Consider the following 19,633-nt stretch of genomic DNA (forward strand, 5'->3'; position numbering starts at 1 on the left):
TGAATAGTGAGAGGGACTGACCGTGGTGGGTGTGCACGAGGCTAGTAGTGATCTTTGCTTGATGTGATGGCTGTAAATAGTGTGAGTGACCGTCCCCGGTGAGTTGAAGGCCACTGCTGGGGGTGACTACTGTACATGATGGGCTAATATCTGGTGACTAAACATAATGAGGGAGATATTTCTGATGGGGGTGATTCTTTTCACTACTGCCAGAAGGTTCTGGCCTTCCTAAAGCAGGAGTATGGTGGAACCGTGGTTTCCTTCTTATACACAGACTTGTGCACACATTACCATGGTGAAGACTTAAACTTCTTTCTCCTATTTCAAACACCTGTGCAAGCCACACAATACTCATTTATATGGGCACATTTTATTCACATGCATGACTGGCATGCTTTACAGAGTTGGATGAACACATTCATCCTTGGCAGAGGTATCCTTTAGTGTCTTTTGTAGAGTTTTTAAATACTGTGTTTTTAAAGTTTTTAGGTGAGGTAACAGAGCAAGTGATAGGAGGCCGACGAAGAGTGCATCCACATTAATGATTAGGTGATCAAGTTTTTCAAAAAATTGCATGTTCATTTTACATTTATTATTTGCATTTTCTGCCTACTTTTATGATGTCTCTTTTGTATTGTTTGTCAGAGACAGAATCTCCAAAAATAATACTTTACAAAAAACCACAAAAAATATTGCGCATGATTTAGGCTCTTACTTTGCATAAAATTGGATTCTTTAAGTACCATTCCATTCCCTTGCACACTGGCACAGCCTAACCTGTACTCTGTGTCCTCTTCAGTGGGCATGCAAGCTGAAATCCTTGTCTGCAGTCTCCATCCTCTTAGAAATTCAGCTTCCTTTTGGCCTGCTTGCTTTCACTCCTTACCCTATATTGGGTGAGACAGTGTAACAGTGCAAGTGTGAATGTGTTTGTGTGTGTGTTTGCGTGAGATTGATAGATAGATAGATAGATAGATAGATAGATAGATAGATAGATAGATAGATAGATAGATAGATAGATAGATAGATAGATGTGCAATGTGATAAAGCGTGAGTAAACATATGGGCAAGCGTAAGAACAGGAGTGCCAGTATTAATATGCATATGTGTAATTAAAGCTGTGCCTAACCCTGCCTCTGCCTGCGTTTGTGTAAGTATGCACAGTACATCTGTCTTTACCCTAAGTGACCTAAATGCATGAGCATCTCGTATCCTGTTACCGGCTCGTTTATTGTGGTAATCTAGCATATACACGAGGGGGGGTTCTGACCGTGCTAATGCCAAGGTCCAGAAATGGTTCTGTGACCTGGAGTGCCACACAAAGCGTGCTCTGTATTTAATGATATGGCTCTATTGTCCATGGTCTGGGATGCTGACCTGAATCAGTGGCCGTAATGTGCCAATTTTTGTGAATGTATAGTCCTGATCAGATCTTTTATGTTGTATTAGAATATAAATTGGCCTAAATGCCCCACTCAATAAAAAATGCTACTGCAGTGTAGTACCTCGACCCTTCGGCTGACCTCCACTGTGTGTGTGTGTGGTGTGCGTGCAGTGTGTATGATTGCTACATGTGTAATAGTGAAACTGTATGCCAATGCTGATATGCTTCCAAGGACCAGTCAGATGTATTTTTAATAGCCCCTGATGTAGTATGGCACAAGGTACATACAAACCCATGGCCCATAGTTTAGCATGAGGCCATGATACCACACAGACCCTTTGCTATTTGTTACTAATGTCCAACCTTATACATTGTGCAGGTTGTCCCTTTACTTCTCTTTAGTTCTCAAATTAACACCCTGACTTCTTTGTATTCGGAGTTTTAAATCTAACATTTGAATATGACTATAGTTACCAGTATATGAAAGTCCTCAAAACTAACACATCATAATCTTATATATTTAGAGCACAAGCCCACGATGAGCCCATCAAGCAAACCAATCGATATACTCACATTAAAGATGAATTGAATGACAAATGGAAATATGTGTGCACGAAGACAGCAGATGCAGCACTAATTCTGGAAACTCACCCCTCCACCCTAAAATCTGCTAGTAGGAAGAAAACAGCTTCCCGCAGACAGTGGAAGAGTATTGCTTGCATTACTGAAGCCAGAGGGTGGACAGACTGGCAATGAAGTGAGGAGGAGGGAGACGGGACTACCCTTAGAAATTCAATAAGGACCTTTTAGTAAGGGACTTGTGGCCAGATGTTCCTAAGCGAAGTCAGTTGGTAGATGGTGGGGAAGAGGAGGTGAGTCAGATTCTGTTTTTCAAATTAGAATTAGTCAAATTCCTAGGCAGAGCTTGCCGTTTTTTCTGTCCTATATTGTTAGTTCAGGGAGACTGATGAATCAAGTGCAAAGTCTTTACACTACATATTACCCATGTTTTGGAAACTCGTTTGAAAGAGAACCAACCACATCTGTTCTGGAAGCTTAGACAAAGGATGCACATACTCTATCTGGAAAATGAGTATAAAAGTTCAAAGTTCTTCTTGACCAAGGAAGCAGTCTATTACTTGCTGTCTAGCACCTAGAAGCTGCCTGACTGTTCAGAAGGTGTAGAATAGTGTCTGGCCCTGCAGGAGAAGAGACTTTCCAGGAGCAGAAACCCAGTTGTGTCCCAGGTGTGGGGGACACCGAGAATAAGCAGTGTCTAGTGGGAGCATCACCAAAATTGATCAGTGCTCCGAGAGACCATCCACTCTCTGGAAGTTTGGCTCTAGAGATGAACCGAGTGAAGAAATCAAGTGGCTAACCCTGTGCCACATGCCATTTCTACAGTCTGAAGACTGATGCTGCTGTTGTCAGCTTGAAGTGCAATCATGAGGGAATAGTTGCCACTGACATTGAAAATCTGGCTTGGCCCAGAGACTGCACCTGCCAGGAATGCCCATCCTAGAGGCTCCACCTGGCATGGCCACCCAGATTAGAGGCCGAATCTCCCAGAGGCCAGCCCTCACCACTTTCATCTTCCAAACTAACGTCTGAAGGGGCTAGGGCAGCCTTTCAATATTACCTGGTGTAGAGGAGGGAAGATTGTTTAACCTTGTATTTCATATGTATCTAATTGTGTTGTATTTCCTTCCATAGTGATATTGAAAGTGCTTTATTTTCGATAAAGAAAGGTATCGGGCTATACAGTGATGTATTTTTTCTTTTTATTGACTCTTGAGTTCTTAGTCTTTGCTCATACACTACTTTCCTGAGAAGCCCTTGCCTACTCACCATGACTATCCTGAGAGTCAAGTGCAAAAAGTGTGTACTTGGCCGTGTTTGTAGAGCTGTAGTAGGACACACCCCAGGACACCAGTGGCAAACAACCTCATCTCCCACAACTAGGGTCCAATAGCCCCTGCTTGCTCCATGGCTCCCAAACAGAGTGTGACAGCCAGAAAATGAATGACAGAGCATGTGACAGCCTGTAAGATAAGCACACAGAACTTACTAATGAGAGGCTGTACTGGTGACTAGCATCCTAAGATAGACCCCACTTTCTTCCAAATTCGACTTACCTGGACCTTGCGAGCTGTATTTGTGCCTTCAGAGAAGATGAATGTGTGGGAGAGAAAATACAAGACAGATGTCTTCTCCCCCTACACCGGTTTCAAGGTCTGGAGTGAGGGAGACTACATCAGGGAACCACGAGGGTGGTGAATATGGAGGAATATGGCAAGGGGAGTCCCTGCACTTGACAAAACTATGTGATCTCCAGTCTACCACTTCAAATACTGAAACAAATGTGCTAGCCATTGAGGCCACTGTAAATGCCTTGGGCATACAATTGTCTAAAACAAAGAAGGAGGTCAAGGGAATGTACAAAAGGATCGCAAGGATGAAGTCCTTGGTATCTAGTCTATTTGGTAAATGTGAGAGAAGCGTCATCTCTTCAGTGATACAATTAGAACTTATGCTTGAGTATTCAAAAGATGCTTTGTGGTTGAAACTACTGAGCATTCCACAACAACCTTCAGATCAGGACTACTTACATGATGTAATGCAGTGATTTGTAGATATGGAGGTGTTTCCTCCTGAATCTAGTCCTGGTGTCACATGTGCGAGGTGTATCACATTCCAGCCCATAGCGGCCCAAAGGGCACAGTTATTGCTGAAATGAGCAGTGCACTGGATAAGATAGAGTCAGAAAGAGGTGGATGATAAAAGGGAGTTCATATTTCCTGACTAGCCAGGTCACTCATATAAAAGAGACAAAAACTGCACCATATAAAAAGAAGAAACTAATTGCTGTGTTCTCTGTTAGAGTTTTACCGGAGATGGTTCAAGTTTGTTAAAGCAGGTCTCTGGATCTTTCAAGCGCTCTTAGTGAGATCCCTGTACTTAATTATATGTCTTATTTACATGTCTTATTTGGATATATGACAGAACCATGCACGCCATTACCACGCATGGTTTTACAACGCGGTCATTACAATGACCACAACAGTACCACGCAAAGTCTTTATCACACAAGTCTTTACCATGCATATGCCTTTACCATGCATGCCTTTACAATTAACTTTGCGTTTTTAAGGCATGTAAAGTAAAGGCATATGCGTGGCAAAAACTTACCAGGTAAGTATAATCCCAAATCATATATATATATATATATATATATATTATCTTTAAAATAAATATATATACATTTACATGTATATATTTATAAACTATACATATTCAAATATTTACATTTATACGTATGATTTTTTAAATTATATATGTAACCAAATCTTTTTAAAAAACATATATATATTGTATATATATATATGAATACAGACATGCATAGCCCCTTTCCACCCCAAAACCCATACCCACCCTTAACACTAAAAACCCCATAACACCCAAAAACCCATACCCACCCAAATCCTAAAAGCCCTTATCACCCAAAAACCCATGCCCACCCTAAACCCTAAAAACGCCCTAGCACTCAAAATCCATACCCACCCTAAACCCTAAGATCCCCTTACCACGCAAAAACCCATACCCATCCTGAACCCTAAACACCTCTTACCACCCAAAAACCTATATCCACTCTAAATCCTAAAATATCCCTTGCCACCCAAAAAATCATGCCCACCCTAAACCCTAAAAAACACCTTACCACCCAAAATCCCATACCCACCCTAAACCCTAAAGATTACCTTGCCACTAAAAACCCCATACCTACCCTAAACCCTAAAAATACCCTTACCACTCAAAAACTCATACCCACCCTAAACACCTCTTACCACCCAAAAACCCACCCTAAACCCTAAATCCTAAAATGCCCCTTGCCACCCAAAAACCTATACCCATTCTGAACCCTAAAGAAACTTACCACCCAAATACTAATACCCACCCTGAACCCTGAAATTAACCTTGTCACCCAAAGCCCATATCTACCCTAAACCCTAAAACCCCTTAGCACCCTAAAACCCATGCCTATCCTTAACCATAAAAATACCCTTACCACCCAAAAACCTATACCCACCCTAAACACCCCTTACCACCCAAAAAACCCATAGCCACCCTAAACCCTAAATCCTAAAATGTATCTTGCTACCTAAAACCCATACCTACCCTAAACCCTAAAAATACTGTGCCACCTAAAAACCCATACCGATCCTGAATATATATATATAGATAGAGAGAGATAAAAACACTTAAAACATTTACAACTTAAAACCTTTAATACTTACAGATACTCACTTTAAAACTTTTACAACCAATAAGCCTTTACTAATCATGCCTTTACAACGTAATTCATTGTAATGGCATGAGTGGTAAAGGCATATTCGTTGTATAATTGTATGTGGTAAAGACTTGCATGGTAATGCTGCCTGCTTGGTAAAAGCATGCGGGGCTCCGACTGCGTGGTAAAGGCTGTTTCCCATCTTATTTATATTTATATAAATGTCTGTGCTTATTTATATATCTGAGTAGCACCCTCCTGTGCTTAAATCTGTATTCAGGTTACAGTATTCCAAAGCTAATAGTACAATTTCTTAGCATTAATTATATATTCCTGTCTTGTGCATTAAAACTAAAAAGGGTTTCTAAACGTGGTCTAAAAACGCTTGTCTGCAAGGAAACACCCTTATTGTTGTACTAAAATTATATGTGATTGTTCCCTTTTAAAAAAAATTATTGCAAATAAATGACTGTTTTTTTCATCTTTTTTTACTTTGCAGATATTAAAAAAATAGTAATCTATACATCCAAGCCTAGACCTATTGACTTTGCCAGCGTTTTTTCCCTTATGTTTTATGAGAAGTAGTTCAAATATGCTCATGTGGTCTGACATCAGAGAAAGTATATTTGATGACCACATTTTTGCTGTTTATTCCCTTGGGTTTCAGTTAGCTATCATAAGGTTTTTAGCTCCATTACAGTGCTTTTAAAATGTATCAGTCTGTTCATAATGTGCTGCCACTTACTCGTGGATATCAAAATATTTTTGCCATCATCAATGCTCGTCCCATTGGCTTTTTTGGCTTGAACCAGCTTCTTTAATCTTTTTAATGTTCCCATTGATTCTGATTTATTATCTTCGGATTCCGTCACCTGTGAAAAGTAAACACACTAGTAAATGCAAATATGAAATACTGAAAACATAAAGTAAAATAAAAAAAAAAACAGGTTGATATGTTATTGAACAAAAAGGTCTATTGAGTGTAGAATTTTCAGCTTAATTAATTTCCTTGATCATTGATACACAGGAAATGTTTAAGCTTACCCTGGTTTACACCCACTATATCTGTACCATTATATGTATAGGGGGCCCCTCCACACATTTGTTTGTTTCATGAACGAAGCCAGCATGCAGTTTTCGTAAGCATATGACAGGAGCTGTCAATCGGCACCACGTGGCAGCATTTTTCCCAGGAACCCTTGCGGGTTAGAGACCAGTAAGGAGTAGCTGTGATGCTAGCTGCTGGGCGCTGTGTATAGAGTCCCTTCCTCAGAAAAGAGGGGAGATGTTGCAGCTTACTGCTTATCCCTAAACCACCCTGAAATTGGTGTTTTCCCTCGTTCTAACGCTGAGAAGGGAGACACGCTGACATTTTTAAGAACAGTGGTAAGGCAGATGACAATCGATAAAAATCCAGGAAAGAAATTGGCTCAGACAGGAAAACTGTTAAAGTGGGCAAGAATTAAATAAGCGATGGTATGAGGCGACAATCAGTCTTCCTGATCCCCGTTTATAGGGTCTCTTTAAATGACTTTGAAAAGAAAATTAGTGAAAATAGCAGCCACCGTTCAACTCTCATTCTATGGGGAAAATGACTTCCTGAAAAGGAAACAAATATGCTGACCCAATCTAAGACATGGAAAGGACCATATATGAATATTGTGACCTGGATTAAGAATGAAGACGCTATTCACAAATGGGCAGTGTGCCTAGGTTCCTTCCTCTAATATCCTCTCTGCGAGGACACTGTGACACGAGCTGAGCCTAGCCAAGTTAAGAAACCCACCCTGTTCCTCCAGGAAGGAAGTCACTGGTGCCATAAAAACAAAGGAAAAGACTCCAAACTAGAAGGAAAATGCCACCGGGGCATTGGCTCCCCACCACCTTCCAGCTAGTCAAACTGCTTTCCCACTACATTTTCTGAGAACCTGAAGACACACCAAGAACACAGCTTTTCAACATAGCCACCAACCTTCAGAAAATGGTAGGAGGAATCCAAGGAGCTTTACACAGGTGTTCCTGTTACAAAAGTATATAAACTAGTGAAGAGTCATGGCTTATTGCATCCTAGATCCTCCAGGTTGCCCCTTTGATTCGACGAGTCACTGCTCAAACTCTTTGTCCTTGTTTTCTTGAGTTTCCAGCAGTGTCCCTACACCCCTGAATACTCTAAGCTTTGAAGCATCAGCCTTGCCTATTCTGTGCAGTTCTGGTAAGGTAAAGGGTGCCTTTTTAAAGACGAACATTTTGACTAAATCACACCTATTTATTTAAATTATTATCATTATTATGATTTTGAAACGTTCCATAACAACCAATATGCAGTCATATAGTACAGATTAGAAAATTGTGCTGTACAAGTCAAAACAGTTCTGTCACTTTACAGCATGTTTGATTGCTCTAAATTCTTAATTCAGCATGTTGGTAATTGTTGGAATTATTTGATGTTTAAAATTTAACTGCAATCAACAAAACAACAATATCGAATCAATTTTACTCCATCTACCACAAATGTCTTATGTTATACATGTACAATATCTCCAAACCATCACATCAAACCCCGCTACACACCCCTGCATCGTCCGCAGTTGCCTGTTTTTGCGCGGATGGCGCGTATTATGAGCTCCTATGTCCGTCAGTGTTCGAATTCTTTGCTGACCTGCGTACTAAGGTCTAATTACATGCTGGCTGCAGTGTTCTCTGCTCGCTATCGCTCAAAGATGTGTCTGTCGTTATCTGCGGGCTTCCCTTCCAGGCTATTCGGAAGTCAGATAGGATTGCATTCCATGCTGATGCCAGCGGTTGTTTCCGCAGTCCGATCGCATCTTCCCGGCGGAGTGCTATGCTTTCCGCCTGTGCCCAGCATAGTAAGGATTGAAACCAGGCTTTTGCTGCTGGGGAAGTGGGGGACTTCCAACGGCACGTAAGCAACCGTTTGGCTACTATGAGACCCAGATCTATGTATCTGGACGTCACCTTATATTTTTTGGACCTGTGGTAGAGTCCCAGTATGCACACCTACCATGTCCAGTTTAGTGTTCGATCTTTGCATTGTGCCAAGCACCCGGTAACCACCTTCCAATATGCTTGAATAGTTGAACATGACCACAGCATGTGCAAGAGATCTGCCCCAGCCTCATTACCCCGCGCACATTTGGCATCTGCGTGGACAAAATATCTATTTTTCTGATGTTAGGTAGGATCTGTGTATTATATAATATTGGATGAGCCGGAACAGCGCATTACGAGGAATCTGTGTTAGACTTTCAAGTATGCGCCCCCATTCTTGGTCTGTGGTAGGCCTCTGTAGGTCTGTGTCCCAGTGGGCTCGCAGAGAGAGTAATTGCGACTCTGTGTGAATTCTAAGTGATTCCGTGAACCATTGGGTAAGATGACGACCAGTGCCCAGTTCGTGTAAGTATTGTATAGTTAAATGAGTGGTAGGCTCCTGTGCTATGCTCCCCCACAATGCGGCTAGCGTGCAGGTCACTGCGGCGTGGATAAGAAACTGGCCTTGTGGTAGACCTGAGTTTTCAACTAATGCCTTGAATGAGATGAAGTGCCCATCAGTGAACAAATCCCCTACTGTCGATATGCCCACTTCTTCCCACTGTGTAAGCTCTGCACTGGATATTACCCGGTGTCTTCTGGGAGTGCCCAGTATAGGGATGGATGGCGCATATGGTGTTATCGAATGTGTGATGTGCAGACACCGGAGGTAACATTGGTATGCTACTCGCACCTGTAGTTGTGTGGGTGTGCTACCTCTTATATTGGTGTGAAACAACGTCACTATTTGGGGTTGGGTGTATCCGGGCAGTTGCGTAGCTGTGTCTTCGAGGTGCCGAGCACTCAGCCAACATGCCACCCATTGAAGCTTCACCGCTAGGTAATAGTGCTCCTTGTTGGGAAGCGAAAGGCCTCCCCGAGCGGTCGGTGGGTACATTTAAGTCATCGCTACTCTACTTCGCGACCCATGCCAAATGAACTGTCGCAGGTCTGATTCCAGGTCTCTAAACAGAGGTGAGGTGGCCGGTGGTGGAGTGGTAAGTTTGTGAAGTGATAAAGCAACCGTGGCAGGACTACCATTTTTAGAAATACGATTCTACCCATGACCGCCCGTGGTAGGGTGTTCCAAAAGGTAATTTGTGCACATACTGCTGTGATTGCACATGTCAAGTTACCCTCTAGGAGATCCAGTTGATCCCGGTAAATATGAATTCCGAGATAACGAAATGCTGTGAGCTGCCAATGTACTGGCTTACCACTTATAATTAAGTGCGGGTCTGGGGCAGTGGCGGCTCCTTCGAGGGAGGGCTGCAAGGCTGTGGGGCGGGGAGGGGCAGGGTGGGGCGTAGTAAACTCTGGCATACGCCCGAACGCAGTTCAATAAATAAATAAAGAAAGAAAACAAATTACATTGCATGCGCTGCATCGCCATTTGGCCTGAGTTTACTACCACCTCACCTCACCCTGCCCTCCCCCACCCCACCCCGCCCCAACGCCGTGCAGCACTCCCTGGAGGAGCCACCACTGGTCTGGAGTTAGACTCCGCAAAGGGGTATAAGCATGACTTGTCCCAGTTCACCTTCAATCCCCATACTAAGGCAAACTCAACCAATATGTTCTCAATTACCGCACACGACTGTCCAACATTTCGAAGGTATATTAGTAGGTCATCGGCATAGAGCGAGACCGCATGCGTGCCGTCTCCCAAAGGGATTCCCCACTCGTCTTGAGTGCTTCATAACGCCTCTGCCAGTGGTTCAACTGCTAGCGCGAATAGGAGTGGGGATAGCGGACAGTGCTGCCTAGTGCCACGTTCGATAGGGACTTGTTCCGACAGGTATAGGCCCCTCTTAATCTTGGCCAGTGGACGCGTGTATAATAGCTTAACAAGACCTGAAAACTCCGCTCCCAGATCATATTTATGCAACATGGCAAACAAAACCTCCCATTCTAGGGTGTTGAATGCCTTCTCTAGATCTAAAACCAGGCATCCAGCATGTGGCCTATTATCCCCTGAGTAATGTGCCACCGGGAAGAACCAACGCAGGTTTAGTGACGTGTTGAGGGACGGCACAAAGCCGTTCTGGATTGCGTTTACTAGCTGGATCAAAAATGGGGCCAGTCTGCTCGCCAAATATTTTGCTAGCACCTTGTAGTCGGTGTTAAGTAGTGCCAGTGGTCGGTAAGAGCCGATCAATTCTACATCTCTGACTAAATCACACCTATTAACAGCAACTATGTTTGAATTCAATGTCCTTTTGAAATTGACGATCATTTAAAAAGGATCAGTTAAGGGCTCAACTTAACTTATTATCCTGACCACAGCCAGTGGCAATCTCTGATAAACCTCAATCCACTAATCATGGTCTATATTTCAGTGTGTTAGCATAGAGCCCATATGTTTTAAGCATGTCCGATATGCAATTTCCTAAATTAAATTAATTTTTCACAGTTTCTTAAGAGTCCACTGTTGAGTACACCCTATTCCCATATGGTGCCTAAAAATATTTTTTAAACGTCTATGCCAGTCATTTTCTATAGTGGGAAAAACTGCCTTTTCTGCTTTACAGGTGCCCTTCCTTCAAAATTGCAGGCACTGTGGAGTGGTTGCTTTACAGCATTTCCTCTGGCAGTAGTTCTTTACCTGCATGCTGTTATCCCTGTTCTGGATGATTTTACTGAGAAATTAAGCTGATAAAAGTGGTTAGTGGCTCCAGGAGAAGTGGCAATCGTGAACCTCAGCCAAGCCAAAATATGTAGATTTTCACTTATTGGGTAGTGTAAATGTAAAGACAAATCGTAATAATCACTATGCTCACTCCACTCAATGGCAAGGTCTCAAACTATCCACACGGTTTAAAATGTTCCTCACCCTTCAAAAATGCATCTTCTAAATCTACCACCAGTTTAATATTGCTCCACATTTATGCCTGGAGAATTGTAGGACTCACTTCCCCAGTATGTAAAAGTGGGTTACTTTGAAAGAACCTTTACCTAAAACTCTTAGCCATTTGTCTGAGCTACTCTTGTAGTCACTTTACCTCTCTGTGTACTGTATATGTAGGGAGAACTGAGATCACTCCTTAGTGGCATCCTACCACAAGAGAGGATGATAAAGATGATCCTTTCTTTGTTAACAGGGTGTGGTTTTAGAGAAATCAAGGGTTGCTCCAGCTACCTCTGCCCTTCCCCGAGGCTGCTCAACAAGAAATTGCAGCACACCGCATCGTATAACACGATGCGGCAAAGAATGATCTAACTTTTGTAAAAAGTGATGAATAGGTCTTCTCTATCTGATCTGTGCCCTGAGTTAGTCGGAAGCTAGTTTGTTGATTATTCAGAATGAGATATTGATCAAAATACCCTTGATATTGATATGTGTCTTAAGAAGAGGAGTGATGACTGCGTGTTTCAGATAATTTACAATGTGTGATAGTACAAAGAGGAGCCTTGATTAGGTTTTTGACATCTGTTGATGGAAAGCAGAATTTCCTTCATCAATGCAGCTGGCCATGATTCAACAGGAAGGACGGAGCTATTGACTTTTTTGGCCAGAAATAACTATTCCTCTCCCAAACACTTTTAAAAGTGGAAAAGTAAGAATGCAGTGGCGGTGGGACAGATGGATTATAAGGCGAGTGTGCTGTGTTCTTAGCCACGGCTTCACTGTTGGCCTTTAAATCAGTTCACCACAATGCTCACAATACAGTGTTTTCATGTAGAACAATCATGCTGTGAAGGAGCACTGGGTACATGACTTTAGTCTTGTGACAGATATCCTGTAGTTGATGTTCCTAGGGCATTGGCCCACCAACAAACTCCTTTTAGTGAGATGTGTGAACACGCCTTGTTTTGTACCAGAATCATCTTCTGCCATGCTCCTGATACAGCTGTAGAAATTTATTCCTGATACAATTCTTACTGTCTGCCAACAATGAAACTCATCCCTTATTTCATTTTTCTCCTTGGAGCAGTATAGGTCTTAAATAGCGATTTCAGAATATCCTTTGACTATTATATTGTGGTCACAAATATCAAGATTTTATATATGAGGGTAAGCATACATTTTGTCAATTATATCAAATCTTTAGGATACTATTAACTAAAATATAATGGTAATTAATATGATTGTAATTTGTGTAATATTGTTGTCACTTTTGTTTTAAATGTATACACATTGCTTTTTAATATTATATTTTTTATATATGTTGTTTTTAGATTGGTTTATTGGGGATATGGGCCGGTAGTAATTTTATAATATGTTTCAATAATATTATATTTGGCACTTATGATGTTCAGTTCAATTAGTATTAATTTCTTTATATGTTTATTCATTTGTTCATCATGTTTCAAATGTCTGTGTTTTTTTACAGGCTGCGGGTATATTGAGGGATTGGACAGGCAGTGTTTTTGAAAGTTATTTAATTACAAAATATTATTGAGTTAAATTGGTAGTATTAAATTAAATTTAATGAATCAGAAAACATTTACATAAAATTAAAAAAGATATTGAGGTTCATTCATTGGCATATTTATGTTTTTAATATAAAATATTTTTTTAATTTGTATTTATCTTCACACCTCCCCTGAAATATATGTACTTTCCTCAATTTTAATAGGATTATGTTAAAAAAAAGAGTAAACCCGACCTTCCTTCCAATTATATTCATGTTCCACAATGCTTGTTGGACTGAGGTTAGAACAGAAAATCTAAACCCCCCAACCCAAAGATATGCATTTACCCCAATGTTTGCAGGACTGGAGTTAGAAGAGTATAAGTGGCACACCCTTCCCAGTACATGCTCTTTCACCACTGTTAGTGGAACGTAAGTTAAAATATAAATGACTGCCTATTTATAACAACAGTTGATGGACAGAATGCAGAACAATGTCATACATTCACCCAAGTACAGAGATCTGGGCCTAAATCCATCGTTTTTTTTCTCACCATGCCATTCCAGTTTGAACCCAGCCATATGCAAATCAGTCTTGACCCCATGCCTCTGGAATAAAGCTATCCTGGCTGAAGAGGGGTGAAACCCCGAAAGCGGTCCTAGGTTGCCTGTTTCTGGTCCAGGGAGGACTTGGCTTGAAAGTTCGAGCTGGACTGTTCCCATGAGGCACAGGGTCAAGACTGATTTGCATATGGCCAGGTCTAAACTGGGGTGGCATGGTGAGCAAAAGAATGATGGATTTAACCCAGATCTCTTGACTGGGGGTGAATGTTTTGATTTGTTCTGCATTCCGTCCATCAATACTTCTTTTTGTAACCCATAGAGCACTGGTCACAGCCAGGGACCACGGTCCTATGGCAGTAATCCCATACTTTGTTGTTAGGGGCAGGAATCCTTTGACGGCAGCGTTTTGGTATTTTGTAAACAGATTAGGACTGGGGAATATTAGTCACACCATTAACAACTCCTGTTATTCAGTCTCTACGTGGTTGTGCTATCCCCGAATCTCTGTAGGCATTAGAAAGATACTTTTATGTGCATAGTTCCTAAATACTGCACAGATGTATTGAAAGTAATACCACGTAGCACCTTAGCACTGTAAAAAATAAAACAGAGAGGGTTAGAATGAGGATAAAAGGCAGGAAGGAAGGATGGAGGGAGTGAAAGGAAAAAGGGAATGAGTGAATGCATGATTTGGCCTGTCTCTAATGTTATATTCCACTCTTCCGTAAAATAGCGAAGTGTGGAAGCGATGACATTGGGGAGTAAAGACAAGAACGATATTTGTTTTTACGTGATCTGCAGTTCGCCAAGGGGCATGGAACAAGTATGGAGCAAGGTCATTCTCCCCTCCATGCTTCAGTGGAGAGTAAATTGACAGGGAAGCTCTTTCTATTTATGGAAGGACAGGCATGAATGACAGCTCCGCGCATTTTTCTACATTCATTTCGAGATCAAACATGGTTCATGCGAAACAGTATTGGTTGATAAAATGTTATAAAAAAAATAAGTTGCTAATTAGTCTTTGTTTATCTGTCCTTGGTTAATTCCAAAGCTTTTCACACAATTCAGAATTACTGGTCATTTGCAATCGTTCTTGGCTGTTTTCAGATTAGTGATACGAAGCTTAACAAAGTTGTAATGTTTTGAAATAAACGTGAATGTGACATGTAAATACACTGAAATACTTTAATTTTGATATGCTGTTTATGTTATCTTGTGGAAAGTGACATTCTCCTGATACTATTACTTCTTCTCAGTGCTTAATTTGAGCCACTGGTTTCCGGTGCTCAGCACCGGCACTTATTTGTCACCGGCACATTACACAAACTGCCATTTGGTTGCGCTGTTTGTGTGATTTGGAGATGAGAACAAAACAGTTGTTTATTAGTTCAATATACATAAAAAATGACGCATACATGCCCCTGAGTCGTACGTATAGCTTTAGAGCCCTGGAATAGTCTGAATTGTCACACGTGAAAGAGTGTGATGGTTAATAGTTGTGTTGTTACTTCCACTGGCTGCACTGGTGGATGCAATGGGGCTTCTCATGAGGGTCCTAGCACCTTTTTCTTTTTACAAATTAAGCACTCCTTCTTCTGTGCAGTCATCTTAATTTATCTCCTATTCCTGAGCCTGTGTGATTGTGTGAGTGAGCCTGTGGTCATCATTTCAATTTTATGTGTATGTCGCTGCACACATAAACTGTGGGTGCATGTGAATCTCTCTGATTGTGTGTGCATAAACAGCGCATGCATGTGAATCTGTGAGTATAGGTACACAAGTGCACACGTATTCAAGTGTGCTGGGGAGTTCATGTCATCTCATTTCCAGTCATATGCCTTTATCCATCCTTGTATATTGTGGCAATTGTAGTCTCTGGTTCTGTCAACCTCTTGGCATAAAGCACAGAAAACAATGATTTGTTAAGGAAAGTCCAGAACTGGAAATGTGGTCTACTCAGAATCTATGGAATGCATTGTTACCAGACCCTGCTAAAACCAGGTTTTTTGCATGTTCTGGCTCCACAGCCCAGCAGCCAGTGAGACATATCATTGCCACTTCTTTATAGTACACATAGAGAGGTCTTTGGTTCAGTACAAGGCGGTACTTCGCTCTCACCCAATGCTAATGGTTGTTTGTGCATCATTCTACCCACAGTGGAGTTCTTGCTTTGGAGTGCATGAGAAACTTTTTTACCATGCCAAAAGGATTCTGAATCACTACATATTAAATTATTTATCATATACATGTTTTGCATACAGAAAACAATCATTTTCTGTTTTTCTAAAAATGTTTTGCTCAGGTCTCAAAATGCAACTCAGAACTACTGGCTTTTCCAAAGCATATTTTTCAGAACAAGGAAACTTAATTTACAGTGTGCCAAAACTTACAATAAAGATGTAAAGCAAAGCTGGCATTTGTATTCAGTATCTTTTTTTCACGTGTGGTATGTGCTAACAAAACCGCAGAAGACCTTAATCCAGTGGAAAGTTAAAGGCCTGTAATTTATGAATACGTATGCTTAGGCTGCATATTTTTCTCCGAAAGAGCCAAAATACTGGCAACAGCAGGGTTATGGTCTCAAAGGAGAGGAAGAAAATATGCTGCAGTCCCAATAATGTGTAAAGGCATAACCTTTATTCGAGGCAAGTTTGAATCATGTCTGCACATAAACTATGCTTCCTTGTTTGAGCTCCCAAACATTGTTTAGCTGTGCACGTCAACACCCTGAAGAACAGGCATTTAAGGTCAGCTTGTTGCAGATGTGCTCTGGAATTTCCCATAGGAGAAAAGTAACCTGGGAGAGAGGAAATATAAAAATGCATTTTAGGACCAAAATCTATGCCACAAGTGGATATTTTCCATGTATTTAATCCACATCTGGCAGATATGACAGACAAATGGGACTATTTATTGAGGGTGGGAGAAGCTCCAGATTGTGTTCTGCTACAATGATCTGTTGAGACATTTCTTCCTTCTGGACTACTGGCCGATGAGTTACTAAGAATACCTGCTGAAGGAAATCAGCTACACCCTAGATGTCTCTAAACAGGAGAACTGGCTTTTACCTTACATTTCTTTTTTCTCTGATTAAGGTCTGACATTCAGTGGAAAAAGTATAGTTTGGAGTAATTTTTCCAACTTACAGAACAGTCCACCTGCTGTATGAAAGGGGGTTGGTAAGCTTCAAACTAGATTAACAATGGGAATATGTAGGTAACAGCAGATGATTATTTCAGGGATAACATATTTTGGATTTAAAACACAAAAGCTGTTACTTAAACGAGTTAGTCAGTGATTTCCTCTGGGATACAGGGGAAACATAGAGTTGTCAATCATAACCCATGATTGTGAAGTTTTAAGTTGCATTGAATTAGGCAGTCATTCTGATCGATGCATGAAAGAGAAAGGCATAATTATGATAATCAGACCAGGTCCTGGGTCAAGCTGAACCTACCATTAGAGAGAGAATGCTTGAGCAAATGAAATATGGGCAGCTAATTCGGTAAGGGAAGTGACCAACTGGGATAGGTTCAGAGATGAAAGGACATTTGTCAATAGACAAGCAGGCAAGCAACTGATATAATTTTGATGCACATTAAAATTGCAGAGTTAGAAATGGGGTCTCTAGTTGGCAGTGGCTAGCCCCCTGTCCAAGTAGGGACCCTTCCTTCTAGTCAGGGCAAGGGGATTACGCACCCAAAATAACCCCTGCTCACACCCTTGGTAGCTTGGCACAAGCAGTCAGGCTTATCTCAGAGGCAACGTGTAAACTATTTGTACATAAACGCACAGTAACATAGTGAAAATACTGCAGAAGGACACCACACCAGTTTAGAAAAATAACCAATATTTATCTGAATAAAACAAGACCAAAACAACAAAAATCCAACATCCATAAGCCAAGATACAAGATATCCCTTTTTAAAAGGTTCAAAATAGTTCAGGCATCAAAATCTACAGATTCGTCAATTTTATCACAAAGTACCTGAGATGCGTTAAAATCAAAAAACAAGAACAGACACAGGGGAGGTGAGGCACCGGAAAAGCAAAGTAATGCATAGGTTCCTTTCTCCCAGGGGAGGTCATGAGTCGGTTCCTTACTGCCAGGGGAGGTGATGCGTTGGTTCTTTACTGCAGCTCAGGGGAGGTGTTGCGTCGGTTCTTTACTGTGAGGGCAGGTGTTGTGTCGATGTCCAGAAAAGCGGCCTTGAGTTCTTACGTCTAGACAAAGTGGGTGAAGAACTTGACGTACAGATGCAATGCATCAAAAATCCTGATACGCTGGGTTGATGTTGCAATGGCGAAACAGGCCCTGTGTCGTTTTTCCAGCTGTGAGCAGGTGATGCATCGATTTCTTCAGCCGCACGGCAGGACCTGTATTGAAGCTAGAGCGGGTGTCACGGACGCTGGAAAAAGCCGTGCTCAGGACTCGGGCTGTGGCAATCTTTGGGCGACACGACAGGCGCTTTGACAATTCTTCTGCCGCAACACGACGATGTGTGAGTTGTTATACTGCATTGCAAGACTGCGGCGGGAAAAACATGCGCTGAAGGTCGATGCGTGGATTTTCTTCTCTTCTTGTGGCAGAAGATACGTCAAAGGGCCCAGAACTGGAATTGGTACCATTTGGCCGGGAAGAACTCCAAGCAGAGGTTTTCAGGGGCTGTAGGAGAATACGTTGCTGGCCCTGAGACTTCTTACCAGGAGGCAAGCACACACAAGCCTTTGGAGAACATTGACAAGCAGGATGATGAGAACAAAGTCCAGTCCTTTCACTCTCCAAGACAGAACCGCAAGCAGTAGGCCAGCACAGCACGGCAACAAGCAGAGTGGCAGTTCCCCTCCTAAAGCTTCTCCAGCACTTCGATTTGGCAAAACCTCCTCTTAATCCAATAGTGTTCTAAAGTTATGGTGTCACAGCTCCAGTGCTTATACCAATTTTTTCCTTTGAAGTAGGCAAACTTCAAAGAAAGCCTTTGTAGTGCACAAGACTCTGCCTTTCCCTGACCTGGCTCCAGACACACTACAGTGGGGTGTGATAGCTTTGTTTGTAGACAGTGACAACTCCTCCCAACACTCAGCCTGGTGATGGGCCATCAGCTCCCTCTGTGTGGCCCAACTGTCAGTCTAAACTAGACTTGGGTTCCACATGCAAGCAGAGGCACAGAATGGTAAAGCAAGATAATTCCCACTTTCTAAAAGTGGCATTTTCAAACATGTAATTCAAAGATCAACTTCACTAAAATATGTATTTTTAAATTGTGAGTTCAGGGACCCCAAATTCCAAATCTTCATCTCTTCTCAATTGAAAGTTACACTTGTAAGAGGTTACAAGGTAGCTCCAATGATAACCTATGGGAGAGATAGTCCCTGCAATAGTAAACAATGAAATTAGCAGTATTTCACTATTAAGACATGTAAAATACAACAGTACATTCCTTTTAAATACACTACATCCTGCCCATGGGGCTACCTTGGGCCTACCTTAGGGTTGCCTTACCTGTAGAAAATGGGAAGGTTTGGGCCTGCCAAGTGGGTTCACTTATGGCAGTTTAAAACTGCACTCACAGACACTGCAGTGTCTGCTACATGTCCTAAATTTGTGAATCGAGCAAGACAGCACTTCAGGGTCATTTTAAGCAAGTGTGATTAGTTTCAGGTTCATCAAATAGTAATTTCATTTAATTGTACAGGTAACATTGTATGGAACAGAGCATAATGTGCATATCTGCCTGACAGATTATACTTTCTGCCTCTGTTCTACAATTTGATATAATGTTCAAGGTCAGTCAAATGAGTAAGAAATAGCCATGCAAATTGTCTTAAGAACAACAAATACAATTAAAAAAGATATTTTGATACCTGTTATTTTGAGATATTATCCTGAAGTTATATTGAGCTGAACTATATAATACAGTCACAGACAAAATGTAACAATTACTTTTGCATTATGAACATTTAAGGGAAAGTGACTTGTATGTATGTAATGTG

The 19,633-nt window shown here is 41.5% G+C and overlaps 1 protein-coding gene across 2 annotated transcripts in view; it reads right to left on the reverse strand.

Annotated features, from left to right (window-relative positions):
- The window catches only part of SAMSN1 (SAM domain, SH3 domain and nuclear localization signals 1), a 388,340-nt gene that overhangs the window by 238,807 nt on the left and 129,900 nt on the right, over positions 1-19,633 (reverse strand). For both annotated transcript variants that reach the window (XM_085623046.1, XM_085623045.1), the window contains one exon: positions 6,418-6,544. In XM_085623046.1, the coding sequence (XP_085479172.1) occupies positions 6,418-6,544 (127 nt within the window). The remainder of the gene's footprint in view (positions 1-6,417; positions 6,545-19,633) is intronic.

This window comes from Triturus cristatus, chromosome 8 (genome assembly GCF_964204655.1).
Source record: "Triturus cristatus chromosome 8, aTriCri1.1, whole genome shotgun sequence".
Classification (NCBI taxonomy): Eukaryota; Metazoa; Chordata; class Amphibia; order Caudata; family Salamandridae; genus Triturus; species Triturus cristatus.